The sequence below is a fragment of the Ctenopharyngodon idella genome, chromosome 15 (genome assembly GCF_019924925.1).
Source record: "Ctenopharyngodon idella isolate HZGC_01 chromosome 15, HZGC01, whole genome shotgun sequence".
NCBI classification, from domain to species: Eukaryota; Metazoa; Chordata; class Actinopteri; order Cypriniformes; family Xenocyprididae; genus Ctenopharyngodon; species Ctenopharyngodon idella.
In genome coordinates this window covers 2,203,074-2,222,946 of record NC_067234.1, presented here as the reverse complement: position 1 = coordinate 2,222,946, position 19,873 = coordinate 2,203,074, and the positions used below count along the sequence as shown (strand labels likewise).

The 19,873-nt window shown below is 41.0% G+C and overlaps 1 protein-coding gene and 2 long non-coding RNA genes across 3 annotated transcripts in view; all 3 read left to right on the top strand.

Annotated features, from left to right (window-relative positions):
• Positions 1–19,873, top strand: part of LOC127495676 (uncharacterized) — a 41,111-nt gene that overhangs the window by 10,893 nt on the left and 10,345 nt on the right. The window lies entirely within an intron of this gene.
• LOC127495665 (NACHT, LRR and PYD domains-containing protein 12-like) lies at positions 719–18,547 on the top strand. Its single transcript, XM_051862611.1, has 14 exons — positions 719–818; positions 999–1,076; positions 1,345–1,452; positions 10,454–10,540; positions 10,635–12,353; positions 12,471–12,644; positions 12,894–13,067; positions 13,312–13,485; positions 14,410–14,583; positions 15,012–15,185; positions 15,323–15,493; positions 15,728–15,901; positions 18,104–18,191; positions 18,347–18,547. Exons 1-14 carry the CDS (start codon positions 772–774, stop codon positions 18,377–18,379), a joined length of 3,375 nt encoding a protein of 1,124 aa, XP_051718571.1. The 5' UTR covers positions 719–771; the 3' UTR covers positions 18,380–18,547.
• LOC127495677 (uncharacterized) lies at positions 3,530–7,001 on the top strand. Its single transcript, XR_007925164.1, has 3 exons — positions 3,530–4,248; positions 6,607–6,714; positions 6,769–7,001. It is a non-coding gene; the product is annotated as an uncharacterized LOC127495677 (long non-coding RNA).

The window sequence follows — 19,873 nt, the reverse complement described above, 5'->3', positions numbered from 1 at the left end:
AATTTATATGAACTCCATAATGAAGATGTGACAGACTAGAAAGTATTTGCCCTTGTTTTTAATATATATATATATATATATATATATATATATATATATACCTGAAAAGAAACCAAATTCTCAGTTTCAAGTTCTCAAAAAATTTGTATGTGTATTTTTGTATGTGTACAACACCATCTCATGGATATACTGTAGATTTATTTTACTTTAACGCTTTACATCAACAAAGCTACATTTCCAGAAAAGCAAGATCTGAGGTATGTGGGTAGAAAGTCCCTTAGTAGAGGACATATACTTTCATTTTTATTTGCACTGGCAAACGCTGCATGAAGCTCTGTGGAAACTGTAAGTATAAATCATATTATTACAATATATTGACAAGTAGTCGTAGCAGTAGTATTTTGTTCCCTATATTTAAATAAATATTACTAATTAATAAATCAATCCTTGACCAGACAAAGAAACATCTAACACCTCAGTTACTAACATGAGATTTTGTAACCAATATAGCCTGTATATGATAACGGTTGTTATGAGATTTTCCTTTAAAAAGAATAATATACTATGTAAAGTTTAATAGTTTCACATGTGTAAGAGCAGGTAATGTATAGCATTTGTTCAAAGTGTTGATCAAACATGTTCAACAGGAAGGAACTAGGAGAACTCTTACAGAATGCTTTTGGTATTTGTGTCTTTCCTGAATTTACTAAAGTTGTGCAAGCAATTCAAGATTTACCAGAACCCAGGAATGTTTTGTTGAGAAAACAGCTAATGGATCCTCCACTGCATGAAGAAGGTGGAGCCTCTCCTGCACTCAGGTGAACAAAGAAACTAGTCCAACAGACTGAAGCCCAGCCTACAGTTTTATTAACTATTAACGTATAAATAAATTAGCATTTCTTAAAAAGATAAGGAGTGGCACATCATTGACTGTAAATGCCATTGTTATAATGCCAACAATGCCATTTATTTTATTTTTTATACTCATCTGAGCCCAGCTGTGTGTCAATGAAGAGTGATGCATCAAAGGACCTGCCATGTGATGTGTTTAAAGGTGACAGCAATACTCAACAGAGGTATATATACAGGAAATAGTACACTAATCAGTTTACTTTATTTATAGGTGACAGCAATTGTCAACATGTTTATTTATATTAGGATGATATTAGAATGGTATCTTCAGCATTGTTTCATTTAGCCTGAGAATTATACTGAAAATAATATAATATACTTACATTACTGTCTTTTTTTTTTTTTTTTTTTTTTTTTTAGGGGAACATGGAATTTTTAAGCTGTGGTCTTTTTTTGGGATATGATTATCTTTATATTTCTTCCTTGTTACAGGGAGAAGAGATTAAACTCACCGGAGCCCAGCTGTGTGTCCATGAGAAGTAATGCATCAATGGATCTGCCATATGATGTATTTAAAAGTGACAGCACTTCTCAGCTAAGGTTGGTAGCAGCACACTAATCAATAAATGGGTGTGCTTGTTTATATATTTTTAAATGTTTTTTGTTGTTGTTGTTGTTGTTGTTGTTTTTTTTTTAAATTCCTATTATGTATCAAATTTCATTGTTAAGATTTAATTTAATTATTCATGACCATTTTTCAACCTTTCTTTCTGACTTCCTAATACACCTAGAGGCATTAAATTTCCTTACAGTCTTTGGTGGAAATTGTAATGAACTTTGAATCCTTTTCTAGTAAAAGAGTTCCATGAATAATGAATAACTATCCATATGGGACAAAATCAATCTGCCTTTACTTTTGGTGGGAGTCGAATGATCATATTATTTGCTGCCTTTGTTAAACAGAGTAAATGTCATCTTTATTCATAAGCTTATGGTTATTACATTACATTTCACAGACAAGACTTAGATTAAGCCAGGAGTAAGCCATAGTTAATTAGGACATTAAGTAGGCCTAGCTTTTTAAACGTGCCTTAGAAAAAAAGTTGCAAGTTGCTTTCAGTTAAGACAGCTCAAACACCCATTTTAGTCTGAGACTAGGCGTAAAGTGCCTTTATTATGCCTTTTTTAAGTTTCCTAATATTGTTTTGTGAGTCTCCTACAACAGGTTTACATGCATGCAAGGTCAAAAAACACTTTCGTTTTCTAATAATATACATTTAATTTCACCTCGTTCTAACTTCGTTAGAAGCAGTTCAAAGAATCAGTTTCTCTAAAACCCTCCTTTCCGTGAGCCTACACAAGTCTGATTGGTCAGATGGCCCAATCCTTTGTGATTGGTCTACTGCACGCCCATTGTCATAACTGAATGACAGTTATCAGTTCGCAAGACATTGTATACAATGTATGGACAGAAAAGGATAGCATCGATTTTACTGTATCAATTCGAGCCTGAATCCAACGATGAAACGTCTGAAGTAGTCGATCAACTAGAAACTGATTCGCAATTACGACTGGAGTAGGACAGTTCTATATGGTAAGTGTCACCTTAGTTTTTGTTATTTATAAGACGTGATAGCAGCGTCACTGTTATACTTTATGTAGGTGCACCTGTGGGAATGCCAAGCAAAGCTGAAAACCTCTAACATAAGATAAACATGTAGGCCAGATGTGTACAGACTTTTTCGTCATAACTATTAACAAAGTAAAAAATAGCAATATCATTGTTTGACATTACAATGTGTGTTTACTGTTTACAGAGAGAATACTTCAACTGGTTAGCGTGAACTAGCATCTTAACATAATATTACAATACAGATAGAGCTCCACTCTACTGTAATAATAAAAACGCAGAGGAAAAAACAGTTTGTTTTACAGTAATGTAAGCGAACCAAGCCCACAACTGTTGTAAACTCTCATGTTAGCCGAGCACAAATGTCAATAGCTGATAATGCATTATACTTTGTAAACAAAAATCGTGCTCCACCATTGATCATTACTCCAAGTAATAAGACAGACAAGCTGCATTAATCGACACATTTTTAGATAATAAGGGACCCACATCTGAATAGCAGAACTACAGAAACATGAGTTAGCAGGTTATCAGGAGACAGACCAGTGTGTACGTTACACAACATAACATAGAAAACTACAAATTTTGAACGATCGCTAGAAAATATAAACATCAATTATTAATCATACTTACAGGTTGAGATTCAGAGGAGCAAATAAACTGGTCCAAATAAACTGGACATTGATCCATATTTTAATACCAAGCGTTTTGTGAATCATGTGTTGAACCAAAGACTGGTTGAACTCCACAAGGTTTGAGAAGCAGTTGTCAGTAAAATGACGGGAACACAACAAAAGATTGTTCTGCTGTGGTATTGTTGAAAAAAACGAATTTTCCCTGGCGTCTGCAAGCGCAATAAGTGGGCGGGCAATATGCTAATGTTTCGTTGTGATGTCACAATGAAACGGCTTGGGATTCGTTTTACAAACGCCTCGTTTAATTGACTCAGAGTCGACTCTTACTTTTGAGAGACAATAACTTTATATACGGTGGTGGTGCACTTTCAGATTTAAAACTTTTCAGGATGTTTTTATTCACTTAGAGCTATGTTACATACTACATGAAAGGTAATTTTAAAAAAATCCATAATAGGGGCACTTTAAGTCTCATCTGTGACACCGGGTGTAACGAAGCGAGACTCAGGCGGGGATCCATTTGCTAGCTTTATTATAAAAGAACGTGGTTGTACAGGCAGGGTCAAAGCAGGGGCAAACAGGAACAGCAGGGACAGGCAGAATCGTAGTCAGGATACAGGCAATAGTCAGGGCAGGCAGAAAACACTCACAGAACAGTATACCAGGCAAGGATCAAAGGTAGGCAGCAACGGGTCGATAACGGGTAACAGACAGGATCGGAAACAAACAGGCAGACAGGAAATAAACGCTCAGAATTGCAACAAGGGTTAACAAGACTTCGCAATGAGGTGGTGTGTGTGTGAGTCTTTTATAGTCCAGGTAATGATCTGCAGGTGTGTGTGGCAATTGGTGATTGGAGTGGAGTGTGCATGTGATAGGCAAGGAGGATTATGGGAAATGGGGTCCAGGAACTGACAGGAACAGACCGTGATCGTGACATAACGCCCCCCTTCCGGATGGCGCGTCCTCGCGGCGTAAATGGCACCGATAGGGAGGGGGGGTGGGTGCATTGGAGACGTAGACAGAAACAGGGTCTCCAATGCAGATCCAGGAACTCAGGCAGCCACGGTGGGTCATGTGCCACGGGCAGCCATGGTGGGTCAGGTTCCACGGGCAGCCATGGCGGGTCAGGTGCCACGGGCAGCCATGGCGGGTCAGGAGTGTCGGGAGGCCACGGCGGGTCAGGTAGCTCGGGCAACCACGGCAGGTCAGGTGGCTCAGGCGGCCACGGCAGGTCAGGTGGCTCGGGCGGCCACGGCAGGTCAGGTGGCTCGGGCAGCCACGGCAGGTCAGGTGGCTCGGGCAGCCACGGCAGGTCAGATGGCTCGGGCAGCCACGGCAGGTCAGAGTCCGAAGATGACCACGGCGGGTCAGAGTCCATTAATGGCCATAGCAGGTCAAAGGCGGTTGAAGGCCGTGGTCGTGTAAGGTCCCCACCCACAAGCTCAAGCAGTTCGGAGGCCGCTGATGATCGCGGCCGTGCAGGGTCCCCACCCTCAAGCTCCCCACCCTCAAGCTCCCCACCCTCAAGCTCCCCACCCTCAGGTACATGGCCCCGCCCCAAAAAGTTCTTGGGGAATTCAACGGAGTCCGTGGTGGTTTCTTGGATAAGGAGCTCGGGTGGCGCCGGCAGGGCAAGGCGCTCGGGTAACGCCGGCAGGGCAAGACGCTCGGGTGGCGCCGGCAGGGCAAGACGCTCGGGTGGCGCCGGCAGGGCAAGACGCTTGGGCGGCGCCGGCAGTGCAAGGTGCTCGGTGACGGCCTCCGTGGCCGTATCAGGAAGAGCGGACTGCTCTGGGGCGGCAGCGGGCTGCTCTGGGACTGACTCACGGGCTGGAGCGGGCTCTGGAGCGGACTCACTGGCTGGAACGACCCCTATGTTCACAGACACTGGAGGGGCGGCCATCTTGCCCATGGGCACTGGCAAAGCGGCCATCTTGTCCATAGCATCCAAAGAGTTTGAGTGCGTAGCAACCGGCGGCCTTGAGTGCGTAGCAACCGGCGGCCTTGAGTGCGTAGCAACCGGCGGCCTTGAGTGCGTAGCAACCGGCGGCCTTGAGTGCGTAGCAACCGGCGAGCTTGAGTGCGTAGCAACCGGCGAGCTTGAGTGCGTAGCAACCGGCGAGCTTGAGTGCGTTGTCACCGGCGAGCTTGAGTGCGTAGCAACCGGCGGGCTTGAGTGCGTTGTCACCGGCGGGCTTGAGTGCGTTGCAACAGACGAACTTGAGGGCGTTGCAACAGACGAACTTGAGGGCGTTGCAACAGACGAACTTGAGGGCGTAGCGGCCAGCGGAGGCTTAGGAATGCCAGCCGCTCGTACTGAAGTCAGTGGTGGATCAGCCACACTGGAACGCATCCCACTCTGCTCCCAAACAGATCCAGAGACGTGATGTGATTCTAGAAGATCAGCGGAGATGGGACGTGACTCAGGAAGTTTAACTTGGACTTGACTTGGCTCACGAAGATCAGCGGAGACTTGACTTGGTGTTGTAGTACTGGTGGCCGCCATTTTATGCGTGTTCTCTGGCGTGGCGGCCATTACATGATTCGGCGAGGTATCGTATTTCTCCGCGACACCCACAGTAAATGGAGAGCCCACAGTCATTAAAGCAAACTCCAAAAAATGACTAAGAGAGGAACGAGGTCCCTCACGAATCAATTGTGTCTTAAGTGGCTGATTAACACCCTCACAGAAAAAGTCTATCAGTACACAGTCTGGCAGATCTGAACCATATGCAACATCCAAATATTCTCTGATGTATTCCTCCAACGACCGGGTGCCCTGCTTGAGCCATAATAATAATTGTGCAATGTTCATACCGGGCCAGTGTTCTCCAGGAAAGCCGCTGGATCCATGTGTTGGCGAAGTCTTCTGTAACGAAGCGAGACTCAGGCGGGGATCCATTTGCTAGCTTTATTATAAAAGAACGTGGTCGTACAGGCAGGGTCAAAGCAGGGGCAAACAGGAACAGCAGGGACAGGCAGAATCGTAGTCAGGATACAGGCAATAGTCAGGGCAGGCAGAAAACACTCACAGAACAGTATACCAGGCAAGGATCAAAGGTAGGCAGCAACGGGTCGATAACGGGTAACAGACAGGATCGGAAACAAACAGGCAGACAGGAAATAAACGCTCAGAATTGCAACAAGGGTTAACAAGACTTCGCAATGAGGTGGTGTGTGTGTGAGTCTTTTATAGTCCAGGTAATGATCTGCAGGTGTGTGTGGCAATTGGTGATTGGAGTGGAGTGTGCATGTGATAGGCAAGGAGGATTATGGGAAATGGGGTCCAGGAACTGACAGGAACAGACCGTGATCGTGACATAACGCCCCCCTTCCGGATGGCGCGTCCTCGCGGCGTAAATGGCACCGATAGGGAGGGGGGGTGGGTGCATTGGAGACGTAGACAGAAACAGGGTCTCCAATGCAGATCCAGGAACTCAGGCAGCCACGGTGGGTCATGTGCCACGGGCAGCCATGGTGGGTCAGGTTCCACGGGCAGCCATGGCGGGTCAGGTGCCACGGGCAGCCATGGCGGGTCAGGAGTGTCGGGAGGCCACGGCGGGTCAGGTAGCTCGGGCAACCACGGCAGGTCAGGTGGCTCAGGCGGCCACGGCAGGTCAGGTGGCTCGGGCGGCCACGGCAGGTCAGGTGGCTCGGGCGGCCACGGCAGGTCAGGTGGCTCGGGCAGCCACGGCAGGTCAGGTGGCTCGGGCAGCCACGGCAGGTCAGAGTCCGAAGATGACCACGGCGGGTCAGAGTCCATTAATGGCCATAGCAGGTCAAAGGCGGTTGAAGGCCGTGGTCGTGTAAGGTCCCCACCCACAAGCTCAAGCAGTTCGGAGGCCGCTGATGATCGCGGCCGTGCAGGGTCCCCACCCTCAAGCTCCCCACCCTCAAGCTCCCCACCCTCAAGCTCCCCACCCTCAGGTACATGGCCCCGCCCCAAAAAGTTCTTGGGGAATTCAACGGAGTCCGTGGTGGTTTCTTGGATAAGGAGCTCGGGTGGCGCCGGCAGGGCAAGGCGCTCGGGTAACGCCGGCAGGGCAAGACGCTCGGGTGGCGCCGGCAGGGCAAGACGCTCGGGTGGCGCCGGCAGGGCAAGACGCTTGGGCGGCGCCGGCAGTGCAAGGTGCTCGGTGACGGCCTCCGTGGCCGTATCAGGAAGAGCGGACTGCTCTGGGGCGGCAGCGGGCTGCTCTGGGACTGACTCACGGGCTGGAGCGGGCTCTGGAGCGGACTCACTGGCTGGAACGACCCCTATGTTCACAGACACTGGAGGGGCGGCCATCTTGCCCATGGGCACTGGCAAAGCGGCCATCTTGTCCATAGCATCCAAAGAGTTTGAGTGCGTAGCAACCGGCGGCCTTGAGTGCGTAGCAACCGGCGGCCTTGAGTGCGTAGCAACCGGCGGCCTTGAGTGCGTAGCAACCGGCGGCCTTGAGTGCGTAGCAACCGGCGAGCTTGAGTGCGTAGCAACCGGCGAGCTTGAGTGCGTTGTCACCGGCGAGCTTGAGTGCGTAGCAACCGGCGGGCTTGAGTGCGTTGTCACCGGCGGGCTTGAGTGCGTTGCAACAGACGAACTTGAGGGCGTTGCAACAGACGAACTTGAGGGCGTTGCAACAGACGAACTTGAGGGCGTAGCGGCCAGCGGAGGCTTAGGAATGCCAGCCGCTCGTACTGAAGTCAGTGGTGGATCAGCCACACTGGAACGCATCCCACTCTGCTCCCAAACAGATCCAGAGACGTGATGTGATTCTAGAAGATCAGCGGAGATGGGACGTGACTCAGGAAGTTTAACTTGGACTTGACTTGGCTCACGAAGATCAGCGGAGACTTGACTTGGTGTTGTAGTACTGGTGGCCGCCATTTTATGCGTGTTCTCTGGCGTGGCGGCCATTACATGATTCGGCGAGGTATCGTATTTCTCCGCGACACCCACAGTAAATGGAGAGCCCACAGTCATTAAAGCAAACTCCAAAAAATGACTAAGAGAGGAACGAGGTCCCTCACGAATCAATTGTGTCTTAAGTGGCTGATTAACACCCTCACAGAAAAAGTCTATCAGTACACAGTCTGGCAGATCTGAACCATATGCAACATCCAAATATTCTCTGATGTATTCCTCCAACGACCGGGTGCCCTGCTTGAGCCATAATAATAATTGTGCAATGTTCATACCGGGCCAGTGTTCTCCAGGAAAGCCGCTGGATCCATGTGTTGGCGAAGTCTTCTGTAACGAAGCGAGACTCAGGCGGGGATCCATTTGCTAGCTTTATTATAAAAGAACGTGGTCGTACAGGCAGGGTCAAAGCAGGGGCAAACAGGAACAGCAGGGACAGGCAGAATCGTAGTCAGGATACAGGCAATAGTCAGGGCAGGCAGAAAACACTCACAGAACAGTATACCAGGCAAGGATCAAAGGTAGGCAGCAACGGGTCGATAACGGGTAACAGACAGGATCGGAAACAAACAGGCAGACAGGAAATAAACGCTCAGAATTGCAACAAGGGTTAACAAGACTTCGCAATGAGGTGGTGTGTGTGTGAGTCTTTTATAGTCCAGGTAATGATCTGCAGGTGTGTGTGGCAATTGGTGATTGGAGTGGAGTGTGCATGTGATAGGCAAGGAGGATTATGGGAAATGGGGTCCAGGAACTGACAGGAACAGACAGTGATCGTGACACCGGGCAATAGTGTTTTGTTGCAGAAGCTGAACAATTTCAACACATCCAGGGTTGCCCAATGACAATATCCCAAATATCAATATTTTAATACAAGCATTAAGTCAAATATAGGGGTACTTCAAACCTTTAACCCATAGGGGACAAAATCAGCCTGTGGACTTGGCAACCCTGAGCACATACGAAGATCCTGCACCCCTTTTAAAGGTACAGTATGTAATTTTTGCCCCTAGAGGTCGCTTATTCAAAACAAAAGCGTAGTTTGATGACGCTGTGATTGAGTGTGGAATCATGGAAGTTGTTGTCTTTATCCCCACAGCCGAAGCAATCCGACAGGACTTGGACAGAAATCATGTTCACGGATGAGCTAATGTATTAAAGATTTATTCACATCACTGTAGTATGAAGCAGGGTGGGGCTGAAAGCTGTAGAAGCAAAATGAGGCAGCTGGAGCGATTGCTAGTGAGAGACAAGCGTGACACACTCAAAAGCAGCGGAGCTTTTATTATGCCACAGTCGCCGCTTCCACATCTTCCGGTGTGTGGTAAAGCAGCACTGTTTTGTTATACTAGATACATCTGAGTGTGTTGAAATGTCTATTATAATGTTACTCTGCGTGTTCGTTCAGCGGCTGCTATGACACACTTGTTGCACACTGCAGTAAACTACATCAGTATTAGAATATCATATTAATAAATCCTGGATGGCGTGTGTTTCTAAATGGCATGCATTTCATTTTAAATTATATTGTGTGATGCTTTATTACTGTTAATACAAATAAAACTGCATCTGATTATACTATGTTAGCCAACTGACAAAATAATGTTTTCTCTGAGGCACGATAAAAACATGGTACTCGCAGTAAATCAAGAATCTGAAATTCAAACAATAAGACTAACAGTGTTGCGTTATATAACAGAGATTAGTTTTCTGTCTATACATTCTGTCTAAACAGTTGCTCACCTGTCTAATAAAATGCATAACATACTGAAGGATCTTTGGTGTTTCCATGGTTTCTACAAAATAAAACCAGAAATCGAGGGTAATGACGGGATATGACGTCATTGGCAAGACACGGTCCGTTACACTTGTTAAAAATTGCTTGTTTCTCTGGATTTAAACATACTTGGGAACATTTGAGATAATATAAGTACACAAGTCAACAAAATATATAATACTGTTCTAGTGGTTTTTGGATATTTTATTCCAAAAATCTTGTTTAGTCGCCTGTTTCTGCTTGCTTCTCTAGTAAAAGTGCCATGAATAATGAAATGAATAGTTATTCATATAGGACAAATCACTACCATTACATCTGGAGAGAACATAATGCTTCTAATTGAGAATATGGGGAATGTTTTGGATCCCATGCATTTGAGCTAAGGATTTGTTGAATTTTTTATTCTGTGCGAAAAACGGTATGTCTCCACATCCGACTGGATGTGGAATCATAATTATTTTTGCTTTTTAACACTGCAGCCTTGGCCAGTCCATATGACTTTTGATAGAGTATGTCTTTTCTTGTAAGCACGCAGTGAAAAGGTTTCTCTACTTGTGTACACAGCACTTACTGAAAATTAACAAACATGTAGTTTCATTCAACTAAATATTGAAACGTTTTAAAGTATAATTTGTTCTCTGTTATTGGCTGCAAAGACCAAAGTCACAAGAGACCAGCTATGTGTCCATGAAGAGTGACACAAAGGATGTTGAATTTCAATTTGCCAGCACTTCTCATCAAAGGTATATTTATAGCAGTTGTTAAAAAAAAAAACATTTGTTTTCTCCTCAATGTGCTTATTCACCTGTGTTATTTGTGACTTATTTAATTGCACAGCACTGAACTCAGGTCAAAGCTACAGAAGAAGTTTCAACATCTGCATGAGGGAATAGCAAAGCAGGGAAGCCCAACACTCTTCAATGAGATCTACACTGAGCTCTACATCACAGAAGGTGAAAATGAAGAGACTGAAAAGTCTTCCAGGAAAGAAGAAACAGAAGCTGCACTAATCATTTGCAATAACATCTTCAAACCATTACCTGGACAAGAAGGACCCATCAGAACTGTGCTGACTAAAGGAGTTGCTGGCATTGGAAAAACAGTGTCTGTGCAAAAGTTCATTCTGGACTGGGCTGAAGGGAAAGCAAATCAAGACGTCCACCTCATATTTCCACTTCCTTTCAGAGAGCTCAATTTGCTGAAGGACAAAACATTCAGTCTTAAAGGTCTTCTACAGTTTTTCATTGACACAAAAAATCTGGAAATCTCTCCAAATGAAGATAAAATCATTTTCATCTTTGATGGTTTGGATGAGTGTCGTCTGTCTCTGGATTTTCAGAACAACGTGAGGTTGTTTGATGTGACTGAATCAGCTTCAGTGGACGTGCTGCTGACGAACCTCATTGTGGGAAATCTGCTTCCCTCTGCTCTCATCTGGATCACCTCCAGACCAGCAGCAGCTGATCTCATCCCCTCTGAGTGTGTTGATCGAGTGACAGAGGTACAAGGTTTCAGTGACCCACAGAAGGAGGAATACTTCAGGAAGAGAATCAGAGATCAGAGTCTGGCCAATAAAATCATCTCACACCTGAAGTCATCGAGGAGCCTCTACATCATGTGCCACATCCCAGTGTTCTGCTGGATCTCAGCCACTGTCCTAGAGAAGATGTTGAGTGAAGCAGAGAGTGGAGAGATTCCCAAGACTCTCACTCAAATGTACACACACTTCCTGATCCTTCAGACCAACATCAAACATGAGAAGGACTATGAGAAGAAAGTGAATGATAAAGACATGGTCCTCACACTGGGTAGGCTGGCTTTTCAGCAACTTATGGGAGGCAATCTGTTCTTCTATGAAGAAGACCTGAGAGAGTGTGGCATTGATGTGACAGAAGCATTAGTGTACTCTGGATTGTGCACTTGTAGAGAAGACTTGCATCAGAGGAAAGTCTACTGTTTTGTTCATTTGACCATCCAAGAACATCTAGCTGCTCTGTATGTCCATCACTCCTTCACAAAAAACAACATCAATGTGTTTGATACTACCAAACCAACTCATGGATCAGAAATCGAACATGTTCCAATATCTGACCTCCATCAGAAAGCTGTGGATGAAGCTGTAAACAGTAAAACTGGACATTTAGACCTTTTCCTTCGCTTCCTTCTGGGCTTCTCTCTTGAGTCCAATCAGACTCTCTTAAATGTTCTTCTGACACAGACAGAAAGCAGGAACCACAATTTAGAAGAAACAGTCAAATACATCAAGAAAAGGATAGAGGAACATCCAACTCCAGAAAAATTTATCAATTTGTTCCTCTGCCTCAATGATCTGGGTGATCGCTCACTAATAGAAGAAATGCAGTGTTATCTAATCACTAAATCTCTTACAACAGCGCTGTCTTCCTCACAGTGGTCAACTGCGCTCTTTGTTCTGCTGACTTCAGAGAATTTGAGTGTTTTTAATTTTAAGAATTATGCTTCAGTAATCGATTCTGCTCACATACCACAAGTTCTTCTCAAACTACTACCTGTGATTGAAGCATCCACATCTATTCAGTAAGTAATAATGACATACTGTAGGTTACATTAGCGAAGCATACATGACTTTATTTTTTTTTTCTTTCATTGAGGTATAGAAGGGGTAAGTTCACAGTTTTAGTTTTTACATTTTAGACTCAGTGGGTGCAGACTGACAGAGGAAAGCTGTGATCTTCTATCCAGAGCTCTGAGCTCAGAAGCCTCGTGTGTGAAGGAGCTGAACCTGAGTGAAAATCCGTTGAAAGATGCAGGAGTCAAGTTTATCTCTAAAGGACTGCAGAATCCTCATTGTAAACTAGAGATACTGAGGTAATGTTGTGCTGCATTGTGGCGCCTGTATTTCTTTAATAATAATAATAATAATAACAATAATAACAATAATATGTATTGTTGTTGTTGTTATTGCAATTACTATTATTTATAGCAATTACAATAATATAATAATAATTCATTATTATTATTATTATTAATTGTACTCATTAAATATATTGGTTGCATTAACATTGCACACAAAAGCAGCACAGCAGTGTTGTAGTTATAATCTTGTTTTCACTGCAGGCTGAGGAATTGTGAAATCACAGATCAAGGTTGTGCTCATCTGACTTCAGTTCTCAAATCAAACTCCTCACAACTGAACGAGCTGGATCTGTCTGGGAATAAACTAGGAGACTTAGGATTGAGGCTGCTTTGTGATATATTACAGAGTCATCCTTGTAAACTAGAAAATCTGAAGTATGATCTATTTGGCTGTTCTTTTAAAATCAAAAGTGATTATGAATTACCACTGTCATTTGACACACTTCATACACAATGAAAGGCAGTGACACAAAATTTTTTTTTTTTTTTTTTCTGTTTTTACTGAATATCTGATTTCCTTTAGAGTTTTAAAAGTCATCAGTACAAGATTTTGTCATCATATTTCCTTAACACTTGGCAAATACTCTAACCCTAACATTAAAATGTGTTATCGAGACAGGTTGAATGATTGTGGGGTCACAGATAAAGGTTGTGCTGCTCTGGCTTCAGTTATGAAATCAAACCTCTCACAACTGAAAGATCTGGATCTGTCTGAGAATCAATTAGGACAAACCCAAGTGATGTTTTTTTCTGATGGACTGAAGAATCCTCACTGCAAACTGGAGAATCTGAGGTAAAAGTAAATCTCTCATGGCCTGATCCTGTAAGTCACTGCCGATAAATTTGCTAAAAGGGATAGTTCACCCAAAAATGAAAATTACCCCATTATAATTTGCTCAAACTCAAGCGATCCTAGGTGTATATGACTTTCTTCTTTCAGCCAAATACAATCAGAGTTATATTAAAAAATATCCTGGCTCATCTAAGCTTTATAATGGGAGTGATTGGAGGATGAGTTTTTGAAATTAAAAAAGTGCATCCATCGATCATAAAACGTACTCCTCAGGACTCCGAGGAGTAATAAAGGCTTTCTGAAGCGAATTGATGTGCTTGCGTAGGACAAATATCCTTATTTATTACTTCATGTTAGCTGAATAGTAGCTGTTATTTAACCTGCAATTTTCACTGGTTTCAAAACACACCACGCTGGATATAACCTGCCATGGTGGCATATCCTTAGATAAACTCCTGAGATCCAACAGCTAACAGCTAATCCTTATTTACACGACAGCCATTCGCATTCGACGTGCGTCCAAAAAGCGTTAACTTGCGCAACATAGTACACAATGCCATGACGTTCTATGCTACGCCATGAATAAGGATATTAAGGATAATTTGGATATAAATAAGGATATTTGTCTTACACAAACACATTGATTCGCTTTAGAAGGCCTTTATTCAAAAACTCATCCTCCAATCACTACCATTATAAAGTTTTGACGAGCCAGGATATTCTTAATATAACACTGATTGTGTTTGGCTGAAAGATGATAGTCATATACACCTAGGATGGCTTGAGGGTGAGTAAATTATGGGGTGAACGAACCCTTTAAACTATAATTCTCAGATCTTTCAGAATTTTAAAAATGGTTTCAAGTTTTTAAAACAACTTGTACAGTCTGTGTTATTTCAAATATAATGTGAAATCTCTCTGCAGGCTGAGATTCTGTGGCCTTTTCACAGATGAAATTTGTGAGGTTCTAGCTTCAGCTCTAAATTCAAGCCCACACCTGAAAACACTGGATCTGACGGGAAATAAACTCGGAAACTCCGGAATGAAGTTGTTCTCTGCCATATTAAAAAATCCTCACTCCAAACTGGAAATTCTATGGTAAAGTTTTTTGTTGTTGTTGTTGTTGTTGTTGTTTGTTTTTGTTTTTTTGTCACACATGACATGGTGCCTATTAGGGTAGCCTAGATTATTTACTTCCACAACTGTGAGAACTATTTTTCTTTATACAAAATTCTACAACTTCAGATTCAGATCGCCTAAACATTTGAATATGTAAGACACTTCAAATGTTGGAAGTTCATTGAATTAGATCATATATCATTAATATATCATTAAAAAAATATCATAAAAGTGTCATCTGAAAACAAATGCGCTAGAGATTTTATCAGGTGTTAAACATGTAATTTATATTACTGTAAGATTCACATAGTCAATATTACACAAGTGCACAGAAATTAATATTTTTTACACAATGTGTAAATTAATAATTATTGTCTATGGCATTAAGAAGTTCATCATTGTTGTAGGCTACATGGCTGTGGTCTCACAGATGAAGGTTGTGCTGCTCTGGCTTCAGCTCTGACATCAAACACCTCACACCTGAAAGATCTGGATCTGTCTCATAATAAAATAGGAAAATCAGGAAGGAAGCTGTTTTCTGCCGCTCTAGACAATCCTCACTGTAAAGTGGAAATACTGAGGTGTTGTATGATCTAGTCTCACTATCACACATCAAACTGTTCTTATTGTTTGCTTAAATATATTTTTCTGTTTAAAAAAAAAAATCATTCACCAGAAAGCAAGAGTGTGTCATTGTTTTCTGTACATTCAATTGCAGGCTAATTGATTGTGGTCTCACAGATCAAGATTGTGCTGATCTTGCTTTAGCTCTGAGTTCAGACAACTCATGTTTGAGAGAGCTGAATTTGTCAAAAAATACTTTTGGAGACTCAGGAATTAAACACCTCTCTAACGTTAAGAATCCTCATTCTAAACTGGAATCACTTTGGTAAGATCAATTTCCTGTGTGTCACTCATAACCAAGTCCAACTGTGTGAACTCTTTTGGTTCAGACAAAATGTACAATGAATTATATTTTGTATTAATGTAAAATAATAAATTAATAATAAATTAAATTTAAAAAAATCTAATTTTCTTTTAGATTTAAGAGTGTGTGTGTGTGTGTGTGTGTGTGTGTGTGTGTGTGTGTGTGTGTGTGTGTTTTCTCTCTCTCTCTCTGCAGGCTTATTGATTGTGATATCACAGATGAGGGTTGCTCTGCTCTGGCTTCAGCTTTGACATTAAACCTCTCACATTTGAAAATCTTGTATATGTGTGATGAAAAAGTAGGAAATGCAGGAGTGGAGCATCTCTCTGTTGCTCTGAAGAATCCTGTCTGTGAACTGGAGACACTGGGGTATGAATATTTTTTACACCATTTTGGTTAATCAACATTCATGATTTGGTTAATCAACATTACAGTTAAATTTGTTAAGGGCCCCTATTATGCTTATTTACAGGTTGTCAATTTTGCTCAGAAGGTCTACTAAAAAAAAAAAACCTTTACATGATTTAGTGTTAAAAAAAACAAACAAACAAAAAAAAAAACACTTTAGTTTGAGTTTTGGTTTCTTTAAAACTCGCTTTGCAAAAAGCCCAATCTGCTCTGATTGGTCAGCTGGCCCTAGTCTGTTGTGATTATTTATCCGCTTAGAGTGGTGTCAGAAATATAACACCCCTTTCTATAACCAGCAAGTATCAGCTCCAGGGCTGCCTGAGGAGCTGTAAATACTATTGTAACTACTCTAACTATAATGGCAGCTTTGTCGTATCATTTCAAGCCAGAGTCCAATAAGAACAAGCTGATTGGCCATATAACATGCTGACCTGCATCAAACTTCAAAGTTCAGAAAGCAGCCATTAGAAAAAAGGAGAACAAAACAAAAGGTTGTGGTTGTATATTGATGAGGAATAGTGTTAAAAAATAATTTTTAACCACTGATTCTTTAATTCATCTGCCTTTGGAAGTCCACTTAATAATGTGATAAAGTGATAAAAACTCTTCCTGATATAACGAACAAGACAAAGTAGCCAGCCGGTGGGTATTATGCAAACATGTTACATAGTGAAGTAGCTTCTTCACAGAAATAGTGTTAGGACTAAAAATGAGGCATTTAAGGCAGGTGTTTTCTGTTGGAGAGATTCACTCCCTTTGATGTGGACTTTGTCCCTTTTTTTTTGTTTACAAGCATAAACAACTATATTATACACTAGAAGAAAAGTAAAATGAAAAAAAAAAAAAAAGCCTAGTCCCCTTTAATATGCAGACATGTTTTAAGAAGCATATTAATGTTTTTAAATATTTTCCCTTAAAGGTAAAGGTGCAATATGTAAGAATTTTGCAGTAAAATATCCAAAAACCACTAAGCCAGTGTTATATATTTTGTTCACTTGAGTACTTACAATATCCCAAATGTTTGAAACTAGTTGTAAATCATGAGAAAATTGCAATTTTAACCAAGGCTCCGGGACGTGTGAGGATTTTATTTTCTAGAAACCATGGAAACACCAATGATGCTTTAATATTTACATGTTTTAATAGACAAGGGAACAATTATTTTGATATATTTATAGACAGAAAACGAATTATTGTTATATAGCTCAACACGTTTAGTCTTATTGTTTAAATCTAATTTTCTTAATTTTTTGCGAGTACCATGCCTCAGAGAAAAACACTATATTGTGAAGTAGCTAACATAGCATAATCAGATGCAGCTTTATTTTTAGTAACAGTAATACAGAATTTTCTCCATCATACAATACGTTTTAAAATGAATTCCATGCCATTTATCAACACAAGCCATCCAGCATTTATTAATATGATATTCTAAAATCGATCTAGTTTACTGCAGTGTGTCTCACAGCAGCCACCGAGCGAACGCACAGAGTAACTTTATAACATTTTCAACACACTCAAATGTATCTAATATGATAAACAGAGCTGCGTTACCTCATACTCATGACCGGAAAAGCGGAAGCGGCGCCAGTGACTGTGGCATAATAAAAGTCCTACTGCTTGCGGCATGTATTGCGCTCCAGCTGCCTCGTTCAGCTCCCACAACACTCGGTCCTGCTCTGCTTCATACTACAGTAACGTTATTAATCGCATCCATGAACATGATTTCTTCCCGAGTCCTATCCCAATTCTTTTCCACCGGCTGTTGAGGTGAAGACCACATGTCCCAAGATTCCACGCTCAAACTTGGCGTCATCAAGCTACGCCTTTGTTTTGAATAGGCTTCTAGCGACCTCTAGCGGACAGAAAATCTTACATATTGCACCTTTAACCAGTTCACATAAAAATATCAATAACATTGACTTTTGACATTGGAATTTAAGTGGTGGCCTATTTGTACGTTGCATACCCACTTGAAGTGACTCAAGTATAAGCTAAAATAATCATTGACAAGTCAATGCAGTCTCAAATAAAATTTTTATTTTAAAAGTTATTCACTGTATTATAAGCAGAAATAGATCCCAAACAAGCATCTACATGTACTTTTATTTTGATAAGAGCTGAATGAGTAGATTGAACAGTGTGTCATTGTTTTCTCTGCAGGCTGTATGATTGTGATATCACAAATGAAAGTTTAGCCACTCTGTTTTCAGTCCTCACAGAGAAGCTGCCCTTCAAACCATGTGTTCATGTAAGTTACTGTTTATTTCAGTTTGCTCAAACAACTACATAAATATTTAACAACCTGGTCCATTTATCACATTTTTATAGGCAGTTGCACAAAGAACTAAAGATATTTTCATCTAATCAAGAAATGTAATTGTGTGTTTTCTCTGTTTCTTTCAGTTTGCACAAATTCAAAGAGAACTCAGATCATGAACAGGACTCATAGTAATCCTCCTTAAATTCAGACAGATACATTTTGAGATGTGACTTGTTACAGTTTTAACCAGCACTCAATTCATTATTTACATTTATCCATTATATTAATATAAAAAGTGATATAAAATATTAATACATTTCTGGAAAATAAATAATTTCACACATCTGCCTGTTCATTCAGACCGTTTTAGATATATTTCACAAGATTGGTGAATTTAGTTTATGGTGAACAAAAGGTTGGTAGCTGCTCATTATTAAATGACTGTTTATTATTTCTTAAAGGTTTTATGATTGTACAGTTTATTTACATTTCGTAAAAAAAATTCTTTGACATTTTTGACATAATGACTAAAAAAGTATATTTGAGAGTAAAATCATGACTTCAGTATCTTGCCCGAAAGTCAAATTCACTGTGGGTTGCATCAGGAATTTCCTATGTGCTTTCGTGGTTTACAGGTTGATAATAGACTACAACTAAGTAAGTTTATGTGCTTGACAAATCAGACAACCATAGACCTTGGTTGTCTGATTTGAACACAGGTTTAAAATTCATGTCTGCCAAATGTAAAGCATCTCTTCAACACAAGTGTGACCAAGGAAGACCATAGGATTGCACTAGCTGTTCTTAAATTAATAAAACAAGAGAAAAGATTTTTTTTATCAATGTTTTTCATCTGATAAATAATAAAGAGGACAAAGAAAATATAAATATATACTGTAAATGATGTTATAACCACAGAATGATTGCAGGATATATTACTGTTTTAATTTCAAGTAACTGAGATAGATAGGACACTACAAGTGTACTGGGCCAACAGTAAAACAAGTATTATTTCTACACGCCTGTGAGAAATCACAATTCATTTAAAAACAATTACAATGAATGATTTAAAAGAAAATAAGAAAACAAGACCTATAGTAGCAGTCCTTTGTCTAAGACTTGGTTTGCATAAAGTGCATAGAAATGTGCACACTCTTTCCTCATCTTGTTCTACATCAGAGACAGAATACTTGTGACAACAACTGCACAACAGACAAATTATTATAAATTAGTTATTTAGATAATGTAATCAGCAGTTTTTAAAATATGGAATCAAATTTATGTGAATTGTGAAAATACTTTATAGCATTATAGCAACAACCTGTTTGTGAAGGCTTGGAATTTAAATAAATCGAGACAATGATGAACTCTTTTATTTATTTATTTATTTTGTTATATTTTTTAACACTCAAAATCCTCCATAGTAAGCAATAGTTGTAAAATGTATGTAATGTGATAGAAAGTTTGGAAATCTTTGTCTCGTGCACTCTAGAATGATAGAAACAATATTTGAACTTAATAAAAATAAATCTGCAAATTAACAGATAGATACTTTAGATTATGACTTGATTCTGTTATAATCCTATTATTGTGAAAACAACTATGTGAACCTTCTCATCAGCATAAATTAAACCAAATATAACTTACTGGCCAATACAGATATATAACGG

Coding starts and splice junctions, on each gene's coding strand:
- LOC127495665 (XM_051862611.1), top strand. CDS start 772: ATGGATCCTCCACTGCATGAAGAAGGTGGAGCCTCTCCTGCACTCAG. Junction 12,354..12,470: donor GAAGCATCCACATCTATTCA/GTAAGTAATAAT, acceptor TTTACATTTTAG/ACTCAGTGGGTGCAGACTGA. Junction 18,192..18,346: donor CCTTCAAACCATGTGTTCAT/GTAAGTTACTGT, acceptor TGTTTCTTTCAG/TTTGCACAAATTCAAAGAGA.